The sequence below is a fragment of the Drosophila novamexicana genome, unplaced genomic scaffold (genome assembly GCF_003285875.2).
Source record: "Drosophila novamexicana strain 15010-1031.04,08,12 unplaced genomic scaffold, DnovRS2.1 tig00004555-arrow-pilon, whole genome shotgun sequence".
NCBI classification, from domain to species: Eukaryota; Metazoa; Arthropoda; class Insecta; order Diptera; family Drosophilidae; genus Drosophila; species Drosophila novamexicana.
In genome coordinates this window covers 3,787,187-3,807,782 of record NW_020825052.1, presented here as the reverse complement: position 1 = coordinate 3,807,782, position 20,596 = coordinate 3,787,187, and the positions used below count along the sequence as shown (strand labels likewise).

General features: G+C 40.3%; 1 protein-coding gene across 1 annotated transcript; it reads left to right on the top strand.

The window, feature by feature from the left end:
* The first annotated feature begins 9,652 nt into the window (after window positions 1-9,652).
* On the top strand, window positions 9,653-19,319 carry LOC115770333 (T-box-containing protein TBX6L). The gene is made up of 5 exons (XM_030715571.1): window positions 9,653-9,743; window positions 10,854-11,010; window positions 17,556-17,823; window positions 17,884-18,021; window positions 18,570-19,319. Exons 1-5 carry the CDS (start codon window positions 9,653-9,655, stop codon window positions 19,317-19,319), a joined length of 1,404 nt encoding a protein of 467 aa, XP_030571431.1.
* Window positions 19,320-20,596: the final 1,277 nt, after the last annotated feature.

Genomic DNA, 20,596 nt, shown 5'->3' with positions numbered 1-20,596 from the left:
GATTTGAGTTCTTATACCCTCTCATTTTTGCAAATCGATTAGAGAGCGTATACTAGTATTTTGCAAATGTGTGAATTATACGCACGTGAATGTGGTATTGATCAGCACGGCAGGCTAAGACATATCTATATTAAAAATAAAAATATCTATGTCCGTATATAGTGCAAAAACTAGTCAAACAATCATTTTCATATTGCCTCCCATTTCTAAAAGTTTTTTTTTTTAATTTTTGGCAAATATTTTTAAGCATATTTTTATGTATCACTTTCTGGATGCCTACCTCCAATCTTCTTTAAAATGTAACAACATATTGTTCATTTAAGATGCGCTTTAGCATATATTTAAGCTTCGAAAATCTCATTAAGATCGGAATATAATCACCGATGTTCCTTAAGAATGCATTTCCTATGCTGTAAGGCTCATGAAAGACAGAGAACGGCGTGCATGTTACTGTGTATGGATATAAGCATAAGAGGAAAAATGTTTGTTACGTCCCTCTTTGCTATGTACGGGGTATTTATCAGCCTGGTATTCCTGACTTAAGCACTTTTGTTTCTTCTTAGCTTTTGCTCGTTTTGCTTTGAGTTTGTGTTTTGAATTTGGGCTTCAAGTTTATGGGTCGCTGCGTCTCCAGAAGCGCTTCCAAGTATTGACACTTTCAATTTGAATGCAAAAGTCACGGGCTGAAATTGTCGAACGATCCGAATGCTCGCAGTCAATTCGTCTGCGGCCGCTGTTGAATATTTTGTTATTCTCGTATGTAAATGTTGTTTAACGACTCTATATGAATTCGTATGTAGCATTCGTATAGTCGTATTTATTGTGCCGCTGATTGAATATGCAAATGCATTTTCACACGTTCGACCCACCGCTCAACAAAGGCAAATAAACTGCGACTAAACTGAAAGAACAGCTCTCTTCGGGATCTGGATATCTGAATATCTGGATGCCATGTTCTGCTCTCTGTTCTGCTAAACTGCACTTTACTTGTACTTCTTGGACAAACATTGACTTAATGCTATTTGGGCGTATGTTTCTGACCTACAGCAGACGCGACTGCAGGGTTCCACCTCGAAGCGTGCAGGTGATAATGGCAGCTCCCATGCCACATTCTTCGGCGCATATAAAAAATTAATATTGCCTAATAAATCTGTCAAAAATATGGCTAACTGCACATCAACAGCAACACACAAAAGGCTGAGAAAAAATATTTTTTTAATTTATTATACAACTAATTTTATTGTGAAACCGATTTCTAAATACCCTTAAACAAAATAACGAAGAAAATATAAAAAAATAATAAAAATATAAGAACAAATATTTTTGTATACTTATAAGCAAGCTTTTACTCCGTCGAACAATTCATTTAAGAAATGTTGGTTTCTTCTAAACATTGAACTCGGTATTTTAAAATACTATTAATATTAAATAAAATAATATCAGCAACATTTTTAGTTCATTTGTTTTAAAAACGCAATGATAAATATTGAAGCATCTATTTGCTTAGCTGCTTTTCGAGAGCATTTGGAATTCTTTAGTCCGTGTATGCAAAGATTCAGGCAGCAGGGCGCGGCTGCGATAACCGGCCGGTCAGTCGGTTAGTTATTTTTTTCCCAGACGTTTACCTGTCAAATGTTGCACTCGCACACGAAAAATGATGGAGTGAAGAGTTTTAATTTTATGACGCAGCAAAGGAGCGAGAGATGCCCGGGACGGAGACAGAGACGATGATGATGGCGCCAAGAAATTAACGAAACGCGCCATAATAAACACAAAACGAGGAACGAGGAATGAGACTGCGACGGGATGGATTGGTAGGATCGTTGCTGTAGATCACAAATACACGGAACCAGCTGAGGTGCGTGTGATCCTGTTCTCTGTCTCTCGGTGGGCGTGATCTGAAGGTGAAGCTGGGAATCATGCGTGGCTAATCTATTAACTATGCAATAAGCTTGTTGCTTATCTGGCAACAGAATCGATCTTGTTAGCCGTTTTTAATTGGCTGTGAAAGGTAAGGCTTCAGCTTCAGTTCATTCAATAAAAAATAGCTTAATCTGCATAATGCAAACGACTCAACACTTTCCCACCAAAGTCCATTGACATTGGGCGACGCTCATTTAACAGACAGCAGGTACTAGGCATGCGTGCTTGGTACTCCCCGACATACATATATATATATATATATATATATAAATAAATATATATACATACTAAAAACCGATACAAGATCGTATCTCGCAATCAGTTACAACAACAAGCCTGTAAATTGCCGCAACCGCAACGCATACGAGATCGATCCATAGTTAATTATGCCCCCGAAAAAAAGGTAAAACTAAAAACAAACGAAACATTTTTACGAGCGAAATTTGTAATCATTGCCACATTCATATGCAAATGTGTTTCCTCTGTATCTGTATCTGTATCTGTATCTGTGTCCGTAGCTGAAATGTATCTCCAGCTAGTAAACATGTATCTCTAGCTAAAGGCCAGCTGCTGCTCGAACGGCAGCTACGCGTCTGTCGCTTCTGTGCTGTCTTGGCCTTTGTTACAGCGGCCCTGTTTTTGGTGTTAAAAGTACCGTATTGTTTGCCATATATAGCAGCTAAAAGTCTATGAAAATTATACAAAATAAAAAAAAAATAAAACAACATGCTGTGCGACTCCGCTCTCCAGAGCCACAGATAGCGATAAGGAAGAGCGTGTCCCAGAGGTTAATTTATTAAATGTTTCAACCGTTGTCTCTTGTCTCTTGTCTTTGTGTGCGTTGTCAACGAAAAAGCCAAACATAAATTCCCAATGCGACATCTTATAATTTCTTCTTTGACTCTGTTTAACTTAGCTGAGATCGTTTCTCGCTTCTCTTTCTCTCTCTCTCTCTCTATCTTGTACACCTGGTCGCTTTTGCCCGGTAGCTGCTCAGGTTGTGAAAAAGCTTAAATTTTAATCAAAATTAGATCTTTATCTCCTGCAATTTATTTGCTTTTTAACAAATATTTTTATGCTTTCGCTCTATCTCGTTTAACTTCTTGCCTGACTGTGTTCTCCAGTGCGTGTCTATGTGTGTGTGTGTGTGTTTTTCTTTTGGGCTAATTGTAAATATTTAAGCTTTTGACGCCTTACATGAGATTCTGAACAGTAGACTCTCGCGTTAGTTAGACAAAGACCGGTTGCACTGCTGGCACAAATTGTTCTCGCTTTGAGTAATGGCCGTGCGCCTGTTGACTTTGCGCCATATTTGTTATACCCTATAGGCAATTTAAGCACGGGGTATAATTAATAGATAAGAAACTAATATGTTAGCTGTTAAATGGAGCTTACGACTGGTGCAACCCATCCACCCATAATTCGCTATGGCATCAACGCTTTGATTGCAATATCAAGGAAGTTAAGCAACACCGCGGCTAAACCGTTTTAGAATTACAAACAAAATCTATTTACTGTATTTTTCGTTGCCTCGTGATATAATATCACGCTCCTTGAAAGCATGCAACTTACTATTAAGGAAAACTCTGGATATACAAAACGAAACTTAGCTGAAGAATTGCCCAATGCTTAGCGATTATTTTGGAAAGCAATTTACTGAGTATCTTACAGCTATGCCTCTCGAGTGGTATTATGCTATTTTTTGTCGACTTCTATATGCTCGTGAGTTTGGGGTGGTTGGTATCGGTGGCTTCTAGGCTTTTTTCGTCTTGTCTCGCCAGATTCTTGTCTAGTTTTTTAGCAGATTAAGACTGTTTGCTTTTTTATGCCAACAATAAAGATTTGGTTTAAAGCAATTATGCTACTGCTAACATAAACAGAGCCCTACATATTCCGAATAGTAAGCGTTTAGCGTAAGCCTTAACGTTGAAGTAGACGGCATAGGCCAGAATTTTAATCGAAAAAGGAATTCTAGAAAAGTAAGCGAATAACAATATACTTCCTCTCTAGACCAACAGATATTATTATATGTATATGGCTATGCATTTTCTTGAAATAATTCTTCTAAAATATTTATTTAGACATTATACAACAATCAAATTTTTGGTTGAGAATCAGATTCCAGCTAATGCAAACAGATACGGTTCGTGGAAGTAAGTGCTCCATAAAAGCGAAAGTCTTGACGCCATTAAAGCAATCAACAACAGCGTTCACTGAGGCAACAAGTGTCAACTAGTGACTAGTGCCATAAGTACACATAACAAAAAAAAACAACGAAAAACGATATAATAAAAAACGAGATATACACATGGAGCAGCGAGCTAGTCAAATAAGAGTAAAAGACGTGCTGGCTGGGCAAATGAATACAACTGCTCGTACACCCAAAGGCATTGGCCAGCACAACAAATGTCCAACACCAGTCAAGATAATGGAGAACTTGGGCAGTTGGGGCGGGAGATGGCATCGGGATGGCATCGGGATGGATGGCGTCGGCTGTGCTGTGACGTTGTGCTGTAAGAGATTAAGGCATTTCCTATTTGACGTCAAACATGTTTTTAGAAGGTTTGCTCGACGTTCCATTCTTTTATCAGGCTTCGGGCATTGTAATTGCGCACTCATGGACCAAGGAAAGAGACAAGAACAGAGAGATTGTGCGACAACAATTACCCCGCGGCTGCGGCTAGACGGTCAGCTACTCAATCAAAGCCAAAATGCCGACACAATGTCGAAAAAATAAGGTAGCCAGTGAAGCCGTCAAATTGTTACGCATAATGGATGTTTTTATCGGGCGAAATGATTTCTTGACTACTGGACTTGGACTTCGACTTGGCTAGCTCTTCAACTCGGATTCGAATTCGGATATGGATTTAGATTCAGATTCAGAGTTTGGGTCTGCTTTTCTTGCTTGGCCTGGCCCTTTGTTTGGCCTCTTTGTCGGCGAACTGTTGACTTGGCTTTGATGTCAACGCTCACAGCGCGTGGCCATTGAACTTTCAGCCAAAAAATTGCATATTAATGAATTGTTTTAATAACTAAAACAGGAATGCCAAACTCACGCTTAGCAAGCTGATTAGGCCAGCTGTTGATCACATTCATATCGACGAACGATCTTGTTGTTACACATGCCATTAACACGCACAATTCGAATCATTCAACAACTCCGGCCAAGTGCCGGCTCAATGAGCAGTGAAGGTAAACAAACAAATATATTGTCCAAAAATATAAATACACAGTTATGTAGATATATGCTATATGCAGATTCTTTGGCTCCCAGAGACTGTGAATGATGTTGAAGAATGCCAGCCAAATAGAAGCAAAAAAAAACTACTCTCCAGTAGCACTTGAATTTTGAATATATGTATAATATGTAATAACTGAAGTGTCTACACAACAGAAGCGCCTCTCAGCGCGTCGCGTCGCCAGCAACTTTAGCACTTAGCTTGAAGTCTGAAGCGCGTAAAGTCGAAACAGTCAGAGTCTGCCTCAGCCTGGGTCCCGGGCTCGGTTTGGGCCTTATTTGCTTATGATAATTTGAGAGCAAACAGCGATCGACAGTGGAGCACAGGCAATGGTTGAGGAAAGGTAAATCTTGTCTCGCCATAGGTCGTGAATGTGCAGAAAAACAAAAAGCGAAACACACGATTAAACACCTCTCAATTATATACACATATGTACACATATGCACATACATCGATGCTGTGGGGTCTCCGGGTGTGCGGGCCTGCTCGAACCATTGGAAGCTGCTAAGTGGGCTGCTATGGGCCATTGTGGTCGCCTTACCACACGAAGACCCACATGATTATGATGCCTTGGTCGCTGACTTTTTACTTCTTACCTTTAACTGTCCCCGAGCGCAGCTGGTGGCTGTGAAGTTCCTCTTTTACACTGTCCATACCCTGTTCAAAATGTATGGGAATCTTGGAAATGCGTGATATCAACTCGACTACATATTAAATAATAAGCCATATATACTTATTTTATAAGATTGCCAATGTTCAGCATGAAATCATCCTCCACCTAACGCAATGTCCTTGATTTACCTGCACTTTATCCTAGGGTATCAGTCAATCGAACCCTTTCAATTATTTATATGAAATTTTTTGTTGATTGAGTCACTTAATTTGCATACAAAAGTAGATTTACATGCCAGCCAGACAGTCGAGCATCAACAAATAATCGCCGTGCTAGTCCAAGACAACGCCGATCCGTCCTCGTCATGGCTGTGTTGCTGTAACAATGGAGTATCATCAAGTGGCAGCCGTTAATAGTCGTCGTTCGGAGGCGCTAGGGGCTTGTTTGAATAACAAAATGTCGAATGTACGAGCAGCTAAAAGTTTAAATCAATAAATTTCGCAGCGGTTCACTTAAGTCCTACAATGAAAAATAATGAAATAGGGAAAAATACGGCTGGGAATTTGTTATATTTTCCATGGAAAATTACATTGGTTTCGTGTGGTATTATGCTAATTTTAATTTGAATAGCCGTGTGAGAAAAAGGCGCGTGCTCATCGCAGTTTTGTGGTTAATTTCGCAAACGCAAATTGAACGCTTCAAAGTGCAAAGTCATGCAAGAGCAAGACTTACAAAATGAAGGAAGTTCAAGAAAATTCTTATAAATGCGCATTGTTCTCAAAGCTAGTTTAAAAAAAATTTTAAATTATACATAACATTTAAAAATATGTGGGATACGCAGGATGTGGAAAGCCAGCTTCACGAACCCAACCTAAAGACAGTTCGCTTACAACATTTGAATAACTAGAGATGTGCATAAGTCGTGTTTTTCTCCGTGGCACGATGTGTTAATTTTGTGTTCGTGCTTGTGCTCTGCCTTACCTTAAAACGCGACTCCCGTCTATCTCTAGCCCCTACAGCATTATAATCTATGAAATACTGAAATATGCTACTTTTCTGTTTGGAATTCCATTTTCGTAATACTTCAAAGTATCATGTCAAGTATCATGTCTTGCATATCTGAAAGATAAGTGTGGTATGCAGGACTAAAATGAAGTGTACTCCTGGCTGAGTCAACGGCTTGGAATGCGGCAAATAAAGTACCCGGGCTACCTGTTGGGCCAGCGATACCTCCCCCGAGACAAACGGAAGTTGGCCAAAGAGCATTAGTCAAACAGCAGGCAGATATTTTTGGGCAATACCAATTAGCTTGGTGCTGACAAATTGCACAGCTATTGACGTGCTCGTCTCATGAGCTAGCCAAACTTAGACCCAGATCCGGGCAGGCAGACAGAACGACCCGAACCCATGGCTAATTGTTTGCCCAGTGCATATGGAGAGAGAGAGGAACCGGAAGCGTGCGCGACCAAATGTGAAAACACGAGGCATAAATTAACGCAGACGCACACACACATGGGTGCATGGGTGCGTAGGCTGCCCGGAACAGGGTATACGATGCAGACGGACGGCGCACGCAATTTGGGCGAAACGCCAATGCCAACAGCCAACTGCTAATAGTAAATTAATTCCTATCGCTTATCGCCGCTGGCTGCCAAAACACAAAACAAAAAACAAAGTGTATGTGTCAGCCAGCAAAGTGCTGTGTAAATTAGCTCGCAGAACTATTTATCATGCAAACCCAAGCATTTCGCAGTAATGCAGGACAGATAACAGCCAAAGCTATAGCAATGTTTAATTACCTGAGCCAGACTAACGGAAGTGCTTCTGTTTGTCCAGAGATTGGAGCTGAAATATTTATTATGTAGCATGCAAAGATATATATCCGAAAGCGAAAGTTTTCCAGTAACAATCGCACGTTGCGTATACTTAACACAAAAGTCAAAGTTCAATTAAATATCATGCTTAATTTAATTAGTTTCAACAGATGGCGAAGCATGTTGTCTCCTAAGAAAGCATATAGTATATATATATTATATATATACTCATTTACTACTCTATACACATAGACACATAAACATATACATTAACGTCTTTTATGCAACGTTGTGGTATATAACGTATAAAATTCAAACAAAGAATTTTGGCTTTTATGTACTTAATTCCAAAAGATTATATTTATATCATTACTTGTTGAAACCTTTCTGTACGATATAAAACTTTTTTCAATTAAAATAGATAGTTTTTAATATCAAACAAACAATTAAATAAATACTTTTGAAGTTCATACAGATTATGAATTAAGTTGTTATTGAAATTGATCTATTATTTAGTTGTTTTTAATATAATTTATATATTCTCAATACGGTTAAAAGATGGCGGATTCAATTAAGAGTTTAGTCATTGACTTCACTTTAAATTTGCTTGATCGTTTATATTAATTAATTATTAATTTTATTTATTATTTCATATCATGTCCCGGACAGGCTGAATGGTTATCTATTTCCCGTTTGCCGCCTTCGCACCAATGCAATCGCTTGGCCGGCAAATTTGTAGGCGACATGCGTTTCCGCGGCTTAACAAATGTTTTGTCAAGCTCAAAAAGGCCAGAACAAGAAGATACAAAAAAACAATATACTATAATCAGGCAGCTGCATCTGCAGTGCTGAGCTCGATGCCGTGTTCGAGTTTGAGTTTCAGTCCATATCGGTGCTTGGGGTACATGCGTATGCAGCCATATCAATGCCGCCGAATGACGCAGCGTCAAAACCAAAATCAAATAAATGAACAGCAAAACGGCAGCCACAGCAGCAACAACTCTAGAGAAGACAAGAGGACCACCATGATGGCAGAGGCTACAAATGGGCAAAGCATAAATAAGTATAAGAAAAAAGATGCCAAATGAAAAAAAAGGAAAAACTAAAAAACAATTTCGATCATGATGTATAATTAAAAGGCAACACCAGCACGGCACACATGCACACGAATTCAAACACACGCACACACACACACACACCAATACGTAATACAGACAGCCCCGGCGGAGCATGTGGTTGTCCGTTTCAGCTGGAGCGGCTGCTGACTGTGCAACTTCGCACTTCAAAATTAAAAACAATTAGAAAAAGCGAGAGAGCGAGAGAGAGAGGGAGGCAGCGCCAGCAATCGATCTGTTGAAGGCGGAGCTTAAACAGCCTAAAGAACTAAAAAACACATTTGCAGCTGGTGTCAATTTCAAAATGGAGGCGCCAACAGAGAGAGCGAGCGCTCAGTGACAGACAGAGATAGCTAGCTGCACTCGCTCTTTCTGCACGTGCTCTGCAATTAGGCAACCAATCAGAGCGCAGCTAAGGGCAACCTGCAAGCGGCACGACATCTGAGCAGCTGAGCAGCTGAGCAGCGCTCACAACAGATCTCGCAGGCAATGTCGATCAATGGCTCGAACTCGTCAAGCTCGTTTTCGCTCAGCGTCGGCAGCGACATTTTGTTGAACTTGTTCAGTTGAAATGCGAACTTGGCGAGCGTAAGACGCCAGCGTCGGTATATTTTTGACAGAATCCACAATACACGATCAACTCCTCAAAATCTGATTCCCAACTAGTTGTTGTTGTCATAATCAAATTAACACCCACATGCCTATGAGACATTTGCCATAACTACGCCACTTTGCCAGCTGTGATTTGCATAATTGACGCTAATCGAGAATTCGCCTCGTGGCCCTCGTGGCACAATAGAGAACTGAGAACTCATGCTGTCAGCTTTCGTTTATGTGTTTTGTTGTTATCTGTGATTGAATTGTGCCAAAATTTAAACAAATTGTTAAAGTGTGAAATACATATATATACCTACACACATATACATAAATACTACATACATATAAATCATGATCACCATGAACGAGCTCGTCGATCTGCGAATGCAGCAGCATATCGCGCACGAGATCTACCGCCATCAGATAATGCAACGCATACCAGGTGAGTCATGCTCCGACCTTACCCCCACCTCCTAAATCCCCCCCTGCACTCGTGCCATGCATCACGCACACGCCGCGTGTTTCGCCATTTTGTAATCGCCGGCGGCACCAATCGTTGCAAAAGCTGTTAAGGATCATTAGCGTTAATGGTCGCTACTTTTGGCTTTGCCGCAATTGGCGCTTTGTTGGCTTTGTAACCAGATATCAGCGGGCATTGTCGCTATTTGCGTTTTTATGACCAGCTTCCCATAAAGCTGAGTAATGGGGGAAAATCGTTTGTCGATTTTGCATAAGCAAATGAGAGAGATCACAGCAGGGCATCTCTTCTGGTAACTGATAACAAAATGCGTTTTAGCTGTTGACGCAGCTCATAACGCAGTTGGAAAATCACTTAAAAAACTATTAACATTTTAAAATCTAGACCTGATTACATACTTTATAGATCAAGTCTGAAACGAGCTTTCAAATCAAGCATACGATCTTTTAATACTTTCATCAATCAAAACCTTGGTTTATTTAGTTAATCAATGTTATTGGTAGAAGGTATTTGTCCGTTTTGCTCACCTCAAAAAGCAAAAAGAAGTCCAATTGTCATATTACACAGACTTTTCAGAATGAGATTGATTGACGGAATAAATGAGGTCTTCTAAAATTTGCGCACGCGTATTCGTTATATTAAAATGCATGAAACTTTTGCCTTAAACTAATTGAAATATTATCTGTCGTAAGATAATTCACGCCAAAATATAATTGCTAACATATATACAAATGAAACTATCTAAATGAAACTATCTTTTCCAAAATAATTAATTTGGCTTACGACTCGAACCAAATCCCTGTTTAGCTTGTGAACTTGGTTTTCCATACGCATAATCCCAGATTTTGATTCAAACATTGGATGGTTATATTCTATTTTCAATTTTTTAATGTAACAATTCAATTTTTATTGGCTGAACATATAGCATGATATAGATTTTCTTTAGAAGTTGCTGCCTAATTTTGATCCCTTACTAAACTTGCCACCTTCCAAATATATTAATTTCTCAATTCACAGCCTACATACAGCCGTGAATTCAAGTAATCCTAATATTTATGTTCACTCTCAATGTAGATCCATTTCCACCAATGCTGCCCATTCCGATGCCACGTCACGTGATAATGCCACCCCGTGTCGCGTTGCCCGGCGTGGAGATGACTCTGCAAAATGACGAGCTCTGGAAGCAATTCCATCAGATTGGCACGGAAATGATCATCACAAAGAGCGGCAGGTAAGATGTCAAATCTAAATCAATCGTCATATAAAAATGCTCGCCAAACCAAACGCAACAAAATGTTTTTGAACATTTTTGGAAAGTAAAATTATGTCGCGCCCACAACAACTTTTGAAATGTAATGAAGCAGGGCCTTGGGTGTTAGGAACGGGCAAAGAGCAATGCATTAGCACGAATGTGAAAAACAATACCCAAAAACGCTGGGCAAAGAAAAACAACAACATGCCAATGGCATGGGCACTTAAAGCGCCGCCTCTGGCGCTGCTGGCCAGCGATGGAATCGGCTCTTAGCTCTCATCAGTCAGCACTTAGCCTCAGCTTCATTCCCGGCCTCAACGTCGTTTTCGTTGCCGTCGCCTTCGTCGTCGTCGTCGTCATCGTCATCGACGTCGGCGGCACTGTTAAATGCTCATTAGATGTAGGCGCCTGCGAAATTGTTTACAGGGACGTCGCGACAACAATTTTCACAGGCAAACAAAGCGGCGGAAGGATGCAGGATGTGAAATCTGTGGCCAGGTATATACAGGCTGTACAGGCTGCCAGCACGATTCTTGATTCGTGCAATCGGGGCTTGTAAGGAATGCCCGGACCGAATATCTCGCGCGAGGCGTAAAGCGAACAAGTTCACTGGCACTTTGCGTGTGCAGCGTTCTTCTTGTCGTGATGGAAACTGAGCATGAGCATATCAAAGCGCTAGCGCAATCGCCCAAAGATATTGTATCTTGTATCTGTGGCAGTTACGTGAGCGCTCAGCAGCGATCGGCAGTAAACTACCTAAAAGTGTCCGGCACTTGCTCAAATGTGCGTAAAGTGGCGTCATCGTAATTTATTGTAGGCCTAGTATGGACAGAGAACGCAGTGGGACGTCCTTTTGGTCGGCGTTTTTAAGAGAGATGCGTCTTGGATTGACCTGCTGCTGCCCCTAATGCCTCGGATGCCCCTGATGCTGCTGCTGCTGTGGCATAAATCTTTGCGTCAAGGATACTTTGTCGTCATCTTTGTTGCGCTCTGCGTTTTTATTGTGGCGCCTGTCTGCAGACGGCCTCAGATACACTCGCATTCGAATTTGTATTCGTATTCGTATTCGTATTCAATTTCGTATCTGTATCTGCACGTTGCGCGTTGACAATGACCACAGCCTGTCGACAACGTCGACAGATACGAGCAATTTCACACTTTTGCCGGCAAGATGCACAAGTGCCGATAAGATCGGATACGAATACAGGGGAGAAGAATTCAGAATCGCTTCTGCTGCATTAACATAAACTTTTGGGACTGCCCCATCGCCGAAAACAGTTTGGACAGACAACTCTTTCTTCTTTGAGAAAGAGAATGTAGTATGTATATGCCATGAATTATTCATAAAGTCTCCGTATTAAATAGTTTTTATGCTCATCAAAAATGTTTTATGTGAAACACAGCCAGACAATGATGGCGTCTCTGCAGCCCTTGTGCATTCAATCGATTTGAATTTTTAATGATTAGGCGCCACAGTGCCACCGTGTGCTGTGTTGTGCTGTGCTGTAGCATCCAATGCAATGCTCAACGCCAAGTGGCGCTCATAAAAACTAATTAGTTGCTTGTCCCAACGGTCCCATGACTTTGCCCAAGTCAAAAACTTCAAGATTGCATCGCATTTCGGTTCGCTTTGGGATCGCATGGGTGGCAAATGGCCAGACGATCATAAAAGATAGATAGAACAAAGCGTATTACATATAATGCATGAGTTTTTAAAAATGAAATGAGTCTGTCACGAAGCTTTTAGTGCCGACACGCTGATAGCAAAGGCCATGAGAATCGCTGGGAGAGGACCAACACGAGAAACGTAATTTAAATCTGGCTCACAGCGTAATACAGGTGAATCACTTTGAAGCGCCAGAACTGACACTTCGGGAACTATCCGCAAGAAAGGAATAAACGAAATGTTCACCTTTGAGAACAAGAAGATACCCAAAAATTGATATATTGTAATTGTTGCACACTAGATTAATACAGCTACCATTAATAAATCGAAAACAATAGTTGAAGTTCGCTTGAATGAAAATACTTAATGGGATGCAAAAGATTAGCATTGCTGTGCTTTTATATATAAGTTTTATAAGCAGATATATTATTATTTAGTACTTTAGATATTTATTGCGTAAATACACGTTCGCGGATTAACGAACTACAGGGTATAACATACACTCAATCAGTTTCAACTGCACCTGTTTGGGTGCAACCAAACTAAAATGCTCAAGATGTTTTTTTTTTCTTGACGTCTACCACAATTCCTGCACAGATCCTCGCATTTGTTAATTATGCGCAGACGCGCCAAAGATCAATATCTTAACAAATCGTTTGTCAAAAATGCACGAGCAACTCTTGGAAAGAATGAAAAAGAAACAAACAGAACAAGAAAATGAAAGAAGGCAAATTGAAAACGAAATTCTAAACCGCACGAATGTCGAAATATTTGGCCAAGCGTCGCAGTTACCCCTGCTGCGATCTAATGAAATTCAAAAACAAAAATAACAAACCAGAAAGGGAATCAAATTAAATGTAGGCAAACGAACCACAGCCGAGCTAAATTAATTAATCATCGCTCAGAGTGCACAGCCCAAAAAGGCAGTAAAAGTAAAAAATCATTGCCAACAATTAAGGTTGATCTAGTCGGGAGTCTCCGACTAGAGGATGCCCTGAATATATCCCAAAAGGATTAGACTAGGACTATTAAATATAAATAAATAATAATAAAAAACAGAAGCTGATGTGTCCTACGCGTGCGAAGATAATTGATTTGTGCATATTGAACTAATCCCGCAGATATATATAGCCTTAGATCTGCGGAATTAATAATAATACAATTATTTCGTGCACAGCTATATACTTAGTTTTAGATCAGCAGAATTATGTCTTTTCAAAACGACATAACTCTGTCGTTGACCACCGCCAAATTATGTGGAGTTATTTTCTTTACCGATTGGCATCAAGAAAACGAATATCTACATTTTGACCCAAATCGTCCAAAAAGCAAGGGGTTACATCACGTTTTTTGTCAAAATCGGGGTCGGATCGAAAATCAAAACTTTTTTCATGATTTTTTTTTTATATCTCGGCCAAAAAATGTCCGATTTAATAATTTTATACCTTTTTGAATTCGTACGGATCCCTATTATCAATTGGCATTTTAAGTAATTAAAAATCGATGGGTTAAAAAAAGTTGTTGACCAAAAAACGATTCGTTTGTAAAGTCAACCTTTTTTGATGATTTTTTTGAATGTCTCGGCCAAATAATGTCCGATTTTAGAATTTTATACCATTTATAACTCGTAAGGACCAGTACTATCGATTGGCATCAAGATATCGAATATTTACATTTTTACCCGAATCGACCAAAAAGCAAGGGGTTACATCACGTTTTTTGTCAAAATCGAGGTCGGATCGAAAATCAAAACTTTTTTCATGATTTTTTTTTTATATCTCGGCCAAAAAATGTCCGATTTAATAATTGTATACCTTATTGAATTCATACGGATCCCTATTATCAATTGGCATTCCAAGAAATTCAAAATCGATGGGTTAAAAAAAGTTGTTGACCAAAAAACGATTCGTTTGTAAAGTCAACCTGTTTTGATGATTTTTTGGCCAATTAATGTCCGATTTTAGAATTTTATACCATTTTTAACTCGTAAGGATCAGTACTATCGATTGGCATCAAAATATCGAATATCTACATTTTGACCCAAATCGACCAAAAAGCAAGGGGTTACATCACGTTTTTTGTCAAAATCGGGGTCGGATCGAAAATCAAAACTTTTTTCATGATTTTATTTTTATATCTCGGCCAAAAAATGTCCGATTTAATAATATATACAAGATATCGAATATCTACATTTTGACCCAAATCGACCAAAAAGCAAGGGGTTACATCACGTTTTTTGTCAAAATCGGGGTCGGATCGAAAATCAAAACTTTTTTCATGATTTTTTTCTTATATCTCGGCCAAAAAATGTCCGATTTAATAATTTTATACCTTTTTGAATTCGTACGGATCCCTATTATTAATTGGCATTCTAAAAAATTAAAAATCGATGGGTTAAAAAAATTTGTTGACCAAAAAACGATTCGTTTGTAAAGTCAACCTGTTTTGATGATTTTTTGGCATATCTCGGCCAAATAATGTCCGATTTTAGAATTTTATACCATTTATAACTCGTAAGGATCAGTACTATCGAATGGCATCAAGATATCGAATATCTACATTTTGACCCAAATCGACCAAAAAGCAAGGGGTTACATCACGTTTTTTGTCAAAATCGGGGTCGGATCGAAAATCAAAACTTTTTTCATGATTTTTTTTTTTTTATCTCGGCCAAAATATGTGCGATTTTATAATTTTATACCTTTTTGAATTCGTACGGATCCCTATTATCAATTGGCATTCTAAGAAATTCAAAATCGATGGGTTAAAAAAATTTGTTGACCAAAAAACGATTCGTTTGTAAAGTCAACCTTTTTGATGATTTTTTGGCATATCTCGGCCAAATAATGTCCGATTTTAGAATTTTATACCATTTATAACTCGTAAGGATCAGTACTATCGATTGGCATCAAGATATCGAATATCTACAAAGCAAGGGGTTACATCACGTTTTTTGTCAAAAACGGGGTCGGATCGAAAATCAAATCTTTTTTCATGATTTTATTTTTATATCTCGGCCAAAATATGTGCGATTTTATAATTTTATATCTTTTTGAATTCATACGGATCACTATTATCAATTGGCATTCCAAGAAATTAAAAATCGATGGGTTAAAAAATGTTGTTGACCAAAAAACGATTCGTTTGTAAAGTCAACCTTTTTTGATGATTTTTTGGCATATCTCGGCCAAATAATGTCAGATTTTAGAATTTTATACCATTTTTAACTCGTAAGGATCAGTACTATCGATTGGCATCAAGACATCGAATATCTACATTTTGACCCAAATCGACCAAAAAGCAAGGGGTTACATCACGTTTTTTGTCAAAAACGGGGTCGGATCGAAAATCAAATCTTTTTTCATGATTTTATTTTTATATCTCGGCCAAAATATGTGCGATTTTATAATTTTATACCTTTTTGAATTCGTACGGATCCCTATTATCAATTGGCATTCTAAGAAATTCAAAATCGATGGGTTAAAAAAAGTTGTTGACCAAAAAACGATTCGTTTGTAAAGTCAACCTGTTTTGATGATTTTTTGGCATATCTCGGCCAAATAATGTCAGATTTTAGAATTTTATACCATTTATAACTCGTAAGGATCAGTACTATCGATTGGCATCAAGATATCGAATATCTACATTTTGGCCCAAATCGACCAAAAAGCAAGGGGTTACATCACATTTTTTGTCAAAATCGGGGTCGGATCGAAAATCAAAACTTTTTTCATGATTTTTTTTTTTAATATCTCGGCCAAAAAATGTCCGATTTAATAATTTTATACCTTTTTGAATTCGTACGGATCCCTATTATCAATTGGCATTCTAAGAAATTCAAAATCGATGGGTTAAAAAAAGTTGTTGACCAAAAAACGATTCGTTTGTAAAGTCAACCTGTTTTGATGATTTTTTGGCATATCTCGGCCAAATAATGTCAGATTTTAGAATTTTATACCTTTTTGAATTCGTACGGATCCCTATTATCAATTGGCATTCCAAGAAATTAAAAATCGATGGGTTAAAAAAGTTGTTGACCAAAAAACGATTCGTTTGTAAAGTCAACCTGTTTTGATGATTTTTTGGCATATCTCGGCCAAATAATGTCAGATTTTAGAATTTTATACCTTTTTGAATTCGTACGGATCCCTATTATCAATTGGCATTCCAAGAAATTAAAAATCGATGGGTTAAAAAAGTTGTTGACCAAAAAACGATTCGTTTGTAAAGTCAACCTATTTTGATGATTTTTTGGCACATCTCGGCCAAATAATGTCCGATTTTAGAATTTTATACCATTTAAAAAAATCAACATACAAACTTGCTTGTTTCCTTTAACCTGTTACATACATTTGCACAAATCTCTTATACTCTTCAGGGTATATAATCGAAATAAAAATAAATTTATAAAAGCAGTATCACAGACTCTAAACATGCCGAAGCAGAGCCAGAGACGCACTCGGAGGTGAGCAAACATTGGAAGGCTGGCGCCAAGCGCGCTGGCCACCTGCTGCGCCTCTGTGGTAGGGTCTCGGTCTCTGTTCTGCGTACTGCGATCAGCGCGCTTCGGTCCTTGTTAGCACAGCATACAAAAACTAGGGTCTGGCCTTTATTTGATGTTTTCTTATTCCTTTTTTTTTGTGCGTTTTCTAGGCTAATTACATGGCCCACGAGCAACTCACAATTAAATATTTGTAACGCCCACGTTTCTAACAAGGATTCATCTTTTCCATTTCGTTTTTCTTAAATGTGGCCTCCAACTTGTTGACTTTATTTGAACTTAATCCATTTTTTGTCTCTCTCTCTCTCTCTCTCTCTCTCTCTCTCTCTCTCTCTCTCTTTCTCTCTCTAATTGCAGACGCATGTTTCCCTCGATGCGCCTGAGCGTTTCAGGCCTGGAGGACGAGACAAACTATTGCGTCCTGCTGGAAATGGTGCCCATTGGCGACTGCCGCTACAAATTCTCCGGCTCGCAATGGGTGCCAGCTGGTGGCGCCGAGCCGCAGAGTCCACAGCGCATGTACCTCCATCCGGACAGTCCAGCAACAGGCGCACACTGGCAGGCCCAGCCCATACTCTTCAACAAGGTGAAGCTGACCAACAATACGCTGGACAATAGCGGGCATGTAAGTAATTGGAGAGCCCGAACCCATAATCAATGAGCTCATTTGTGCTCCCTTTCGCAGATTGTGCTGGCCAGCATGCACAAGTATCAGCCCCGTTTGCATGTCATACGCACCGCTGATCTGGCGCAGATACCCTGGGCGCCGCAGCAGGCTTTTGTGTTTGCCGAGACGGAGTTTGTGGCAGTGACAGCGTACCAGGTAAGTTCCACGCAACAAAACCCAGTGCACAGATTTGATTTTGCCAATTCATTGAGCTGGGCACACTAATTGGTTAATTTCGGCAACGATCGCTCACGCCGTGGGTAGCCTGACCAACGTCTCAAATTAGCATGCAACGCCCTTTGTCTACGAATGCTTGTTGTTATTTTGGGAAGTTGGATAGCCACATCCTTGTGCCACTCGCTGTGTTTTTGTCTATGTCTGGGCTCATTGACAGCGACACCAGGTCGCCAGGCCGTCAGTCGTCAGTCGTCAGTCTGGCTCTAATTAGCCTGATCGCTTCCACAAGATCATCTTCACAAAGTTGTCAAGTCATGACAGAGCGACAACGACTCCAAGGCTCAAGTGTATAACTCCCGGGGCTGCGGTGTCAAGTGGCCCTGTTACTTAACGCCAGCTACTGGACGCTGGTTAAAGATTATGCGACTGCGTCTGCGTCTGTCTCTGGCAATTGTCATATTTCATACAATTTACAACTGCAAATACAACTGCTGTAACATTGACTCTTTATTTCTGTTTTTTCACAGAATGATCGCATCACGAAGCTAAAAATCGACAACAATCCGTTTGCGAAGGGCTTCCGCGAAACGGGACAATCGCGCTGCAAACGCAAAATGTCTTCATCGCCAACCGATGACGATCAAGATCTGCCCCAGACGCATTTGCAGTCCCCTGGCTCGCTTGACATGTCGCCAGGCAAATCCACATCGACAGCAGCAGAAGCAGCAGCAACAACCTCGAACAACAGCGAACAGGATGGGCCGCAAATTAAGCGCCTGAGATCAAATGGTTCCGCCTGTTCGTTATCGTCATCACTGGATGGCGCTGAGCCTGTGCCTGTGCCTGTAGCTGTGCCTGGGCCTGGGCCTGGCGCCATCTCAATGGGTTCGCCCCCCGGCGCCACCACATTCATGCAGCACTTTCAGCAGAACATGCAGACGCTGCTGCGACCCTCGCTGGTCGACCTGGCCTGCACCTACTTTGGCCGTCCCGCACATGAGTACAATGGAGCGACGCCGGCGTCGCATTTGTATCCGCCAGCGTCCATTTTGCAAGCCGCACTGCCACCACTTCCGGCGCTTACCCTGCCGCACAACATTTCCGTTCAGCAAACCGATGAATCGACAACTGATGAAGCGGAGCTAGATGTTGGCAGCGAGACGACGACAACAACGACAGCAACATCACATTCACCCCCGGAGCAGCTCCCGGCGCCCGAGGCACCCGCCAGGCGCAAAGGCTTCAGCATATCAGCCATCCTGGGCGGCGGCAGCTAGTTGCCACAGATACTCAAGACTCTGTAGCTAATGCCTTTGATATTAAATATTGTAGTATTTAAGCTGAATTTCGCCTGATTAATAAATAAGCTAGCATTAAGTTTGCGTAAATAAACGTTACTTTCTATTTGAATAGAAAACTGTTTGATCTACTGACTGATTGATTGACTGATTGATTGACTGATAAATTGACTTATTGGTGGTCAACGCACAGCGCAAGCCATAAGGGCCAGAATGTAGGGTGAACTGATATGATAGGTAATGCCTGCAAAGACAATATAAATACTAAGATGAGTAAGAGGCCCATACATTTGCATTCTAGCCTGGCTAGAATGGCTGTCCCTTTCCTCAAAGCCAGACGAACAAATGCCAAAGTCTTGATGATTTGTTCATATTGTCTTTGATGCCTGACTCTATTTACATATGCAAATCTTTTGTGCACTATTTAGCAGCAGGACTTCATTTTTCATATATTATGGTACAGTGAGATATATAAATCTGCCGTTCTAGGCGCCTTTTATATTATTACCCTACCCAATTTCCCAGCTCTTATTTAGGACAGACAAATACATCGCCCAGATACCTTTTGCTAATTGGCAGATCTAAAGGATACTTCAAAGCCATCACGCCCACACACTTTGCTGTAGGTAAATGAACATGTTGCAGCCAGTTGGCATTTTATCATTGGACCAGCATCTACCAGCAGCGAGCAGACGCAACTCAAATCACAACTTCCGCTTAACATTAATCCCAACCAATTTACAAGATAAACGCTAGAATTTCAACAACATCATCAGCCGACGAAGATGACGCCGCTGGTGCAGCATCCATTAGCCACACTGCAGCAACTGAGACTGCGACGGCGACTGCGTCAGCGACTGCGACTGGCCAGAACATAATTTGTTTGCAATTAAATAGCTCGACAAGGCATGAAATTCGGTTGCAGCCCAACGGAGGCAACAGTTGCACAGGGAGAATACTCCGGAGACCCATAATGGCTAAAGATGTTTATGAAATGGGCAGAGACTGAAACGAAGAGCGGCGGCAACAGCAGCCAAAAAACACAAAAAATACAAAAAAAAAACATACACAATTCGTTATGTAAGCTGAAGTTGCTTGTTGTTGGGTTTCCCTAGTTCATTTCGTCGGCAGAGAATGTAGCCAATGATGAAGTTTACGATGACATGCGTCACCACCCACGTCTGCAGCCAAAACGAGGACGTTGCGACGTCGCGCCGAGGGAGGCGTGTGCAGACGTAGTCTTTGGCCGGAGCAGG

Excerpts from the sequence above, each read along its gene's own strand:
- LOC115770333 (XM_030715571.1), top strand. The coding sequence starts at position 9,653 with ATGATCACCATGAACGAGCTCGTCGATCTGCGAATGCAGCAGCATATC. Across the intron at positions 9,744-10,853 it reads GATAATGCAACGCATACCAG|ATCCATTTCCACCAATGCTG; the intron begins GTGAGTCATGCT and ends CTCTCAATGTAG. Across the intron at positions 18,022-18,569 it reads TGGCAGTGACAGCGTACCAG|AATGATCGCATCACGAAGCT; the intron begins GTAAGTTCCACG and ends GTTTTTTCACAG.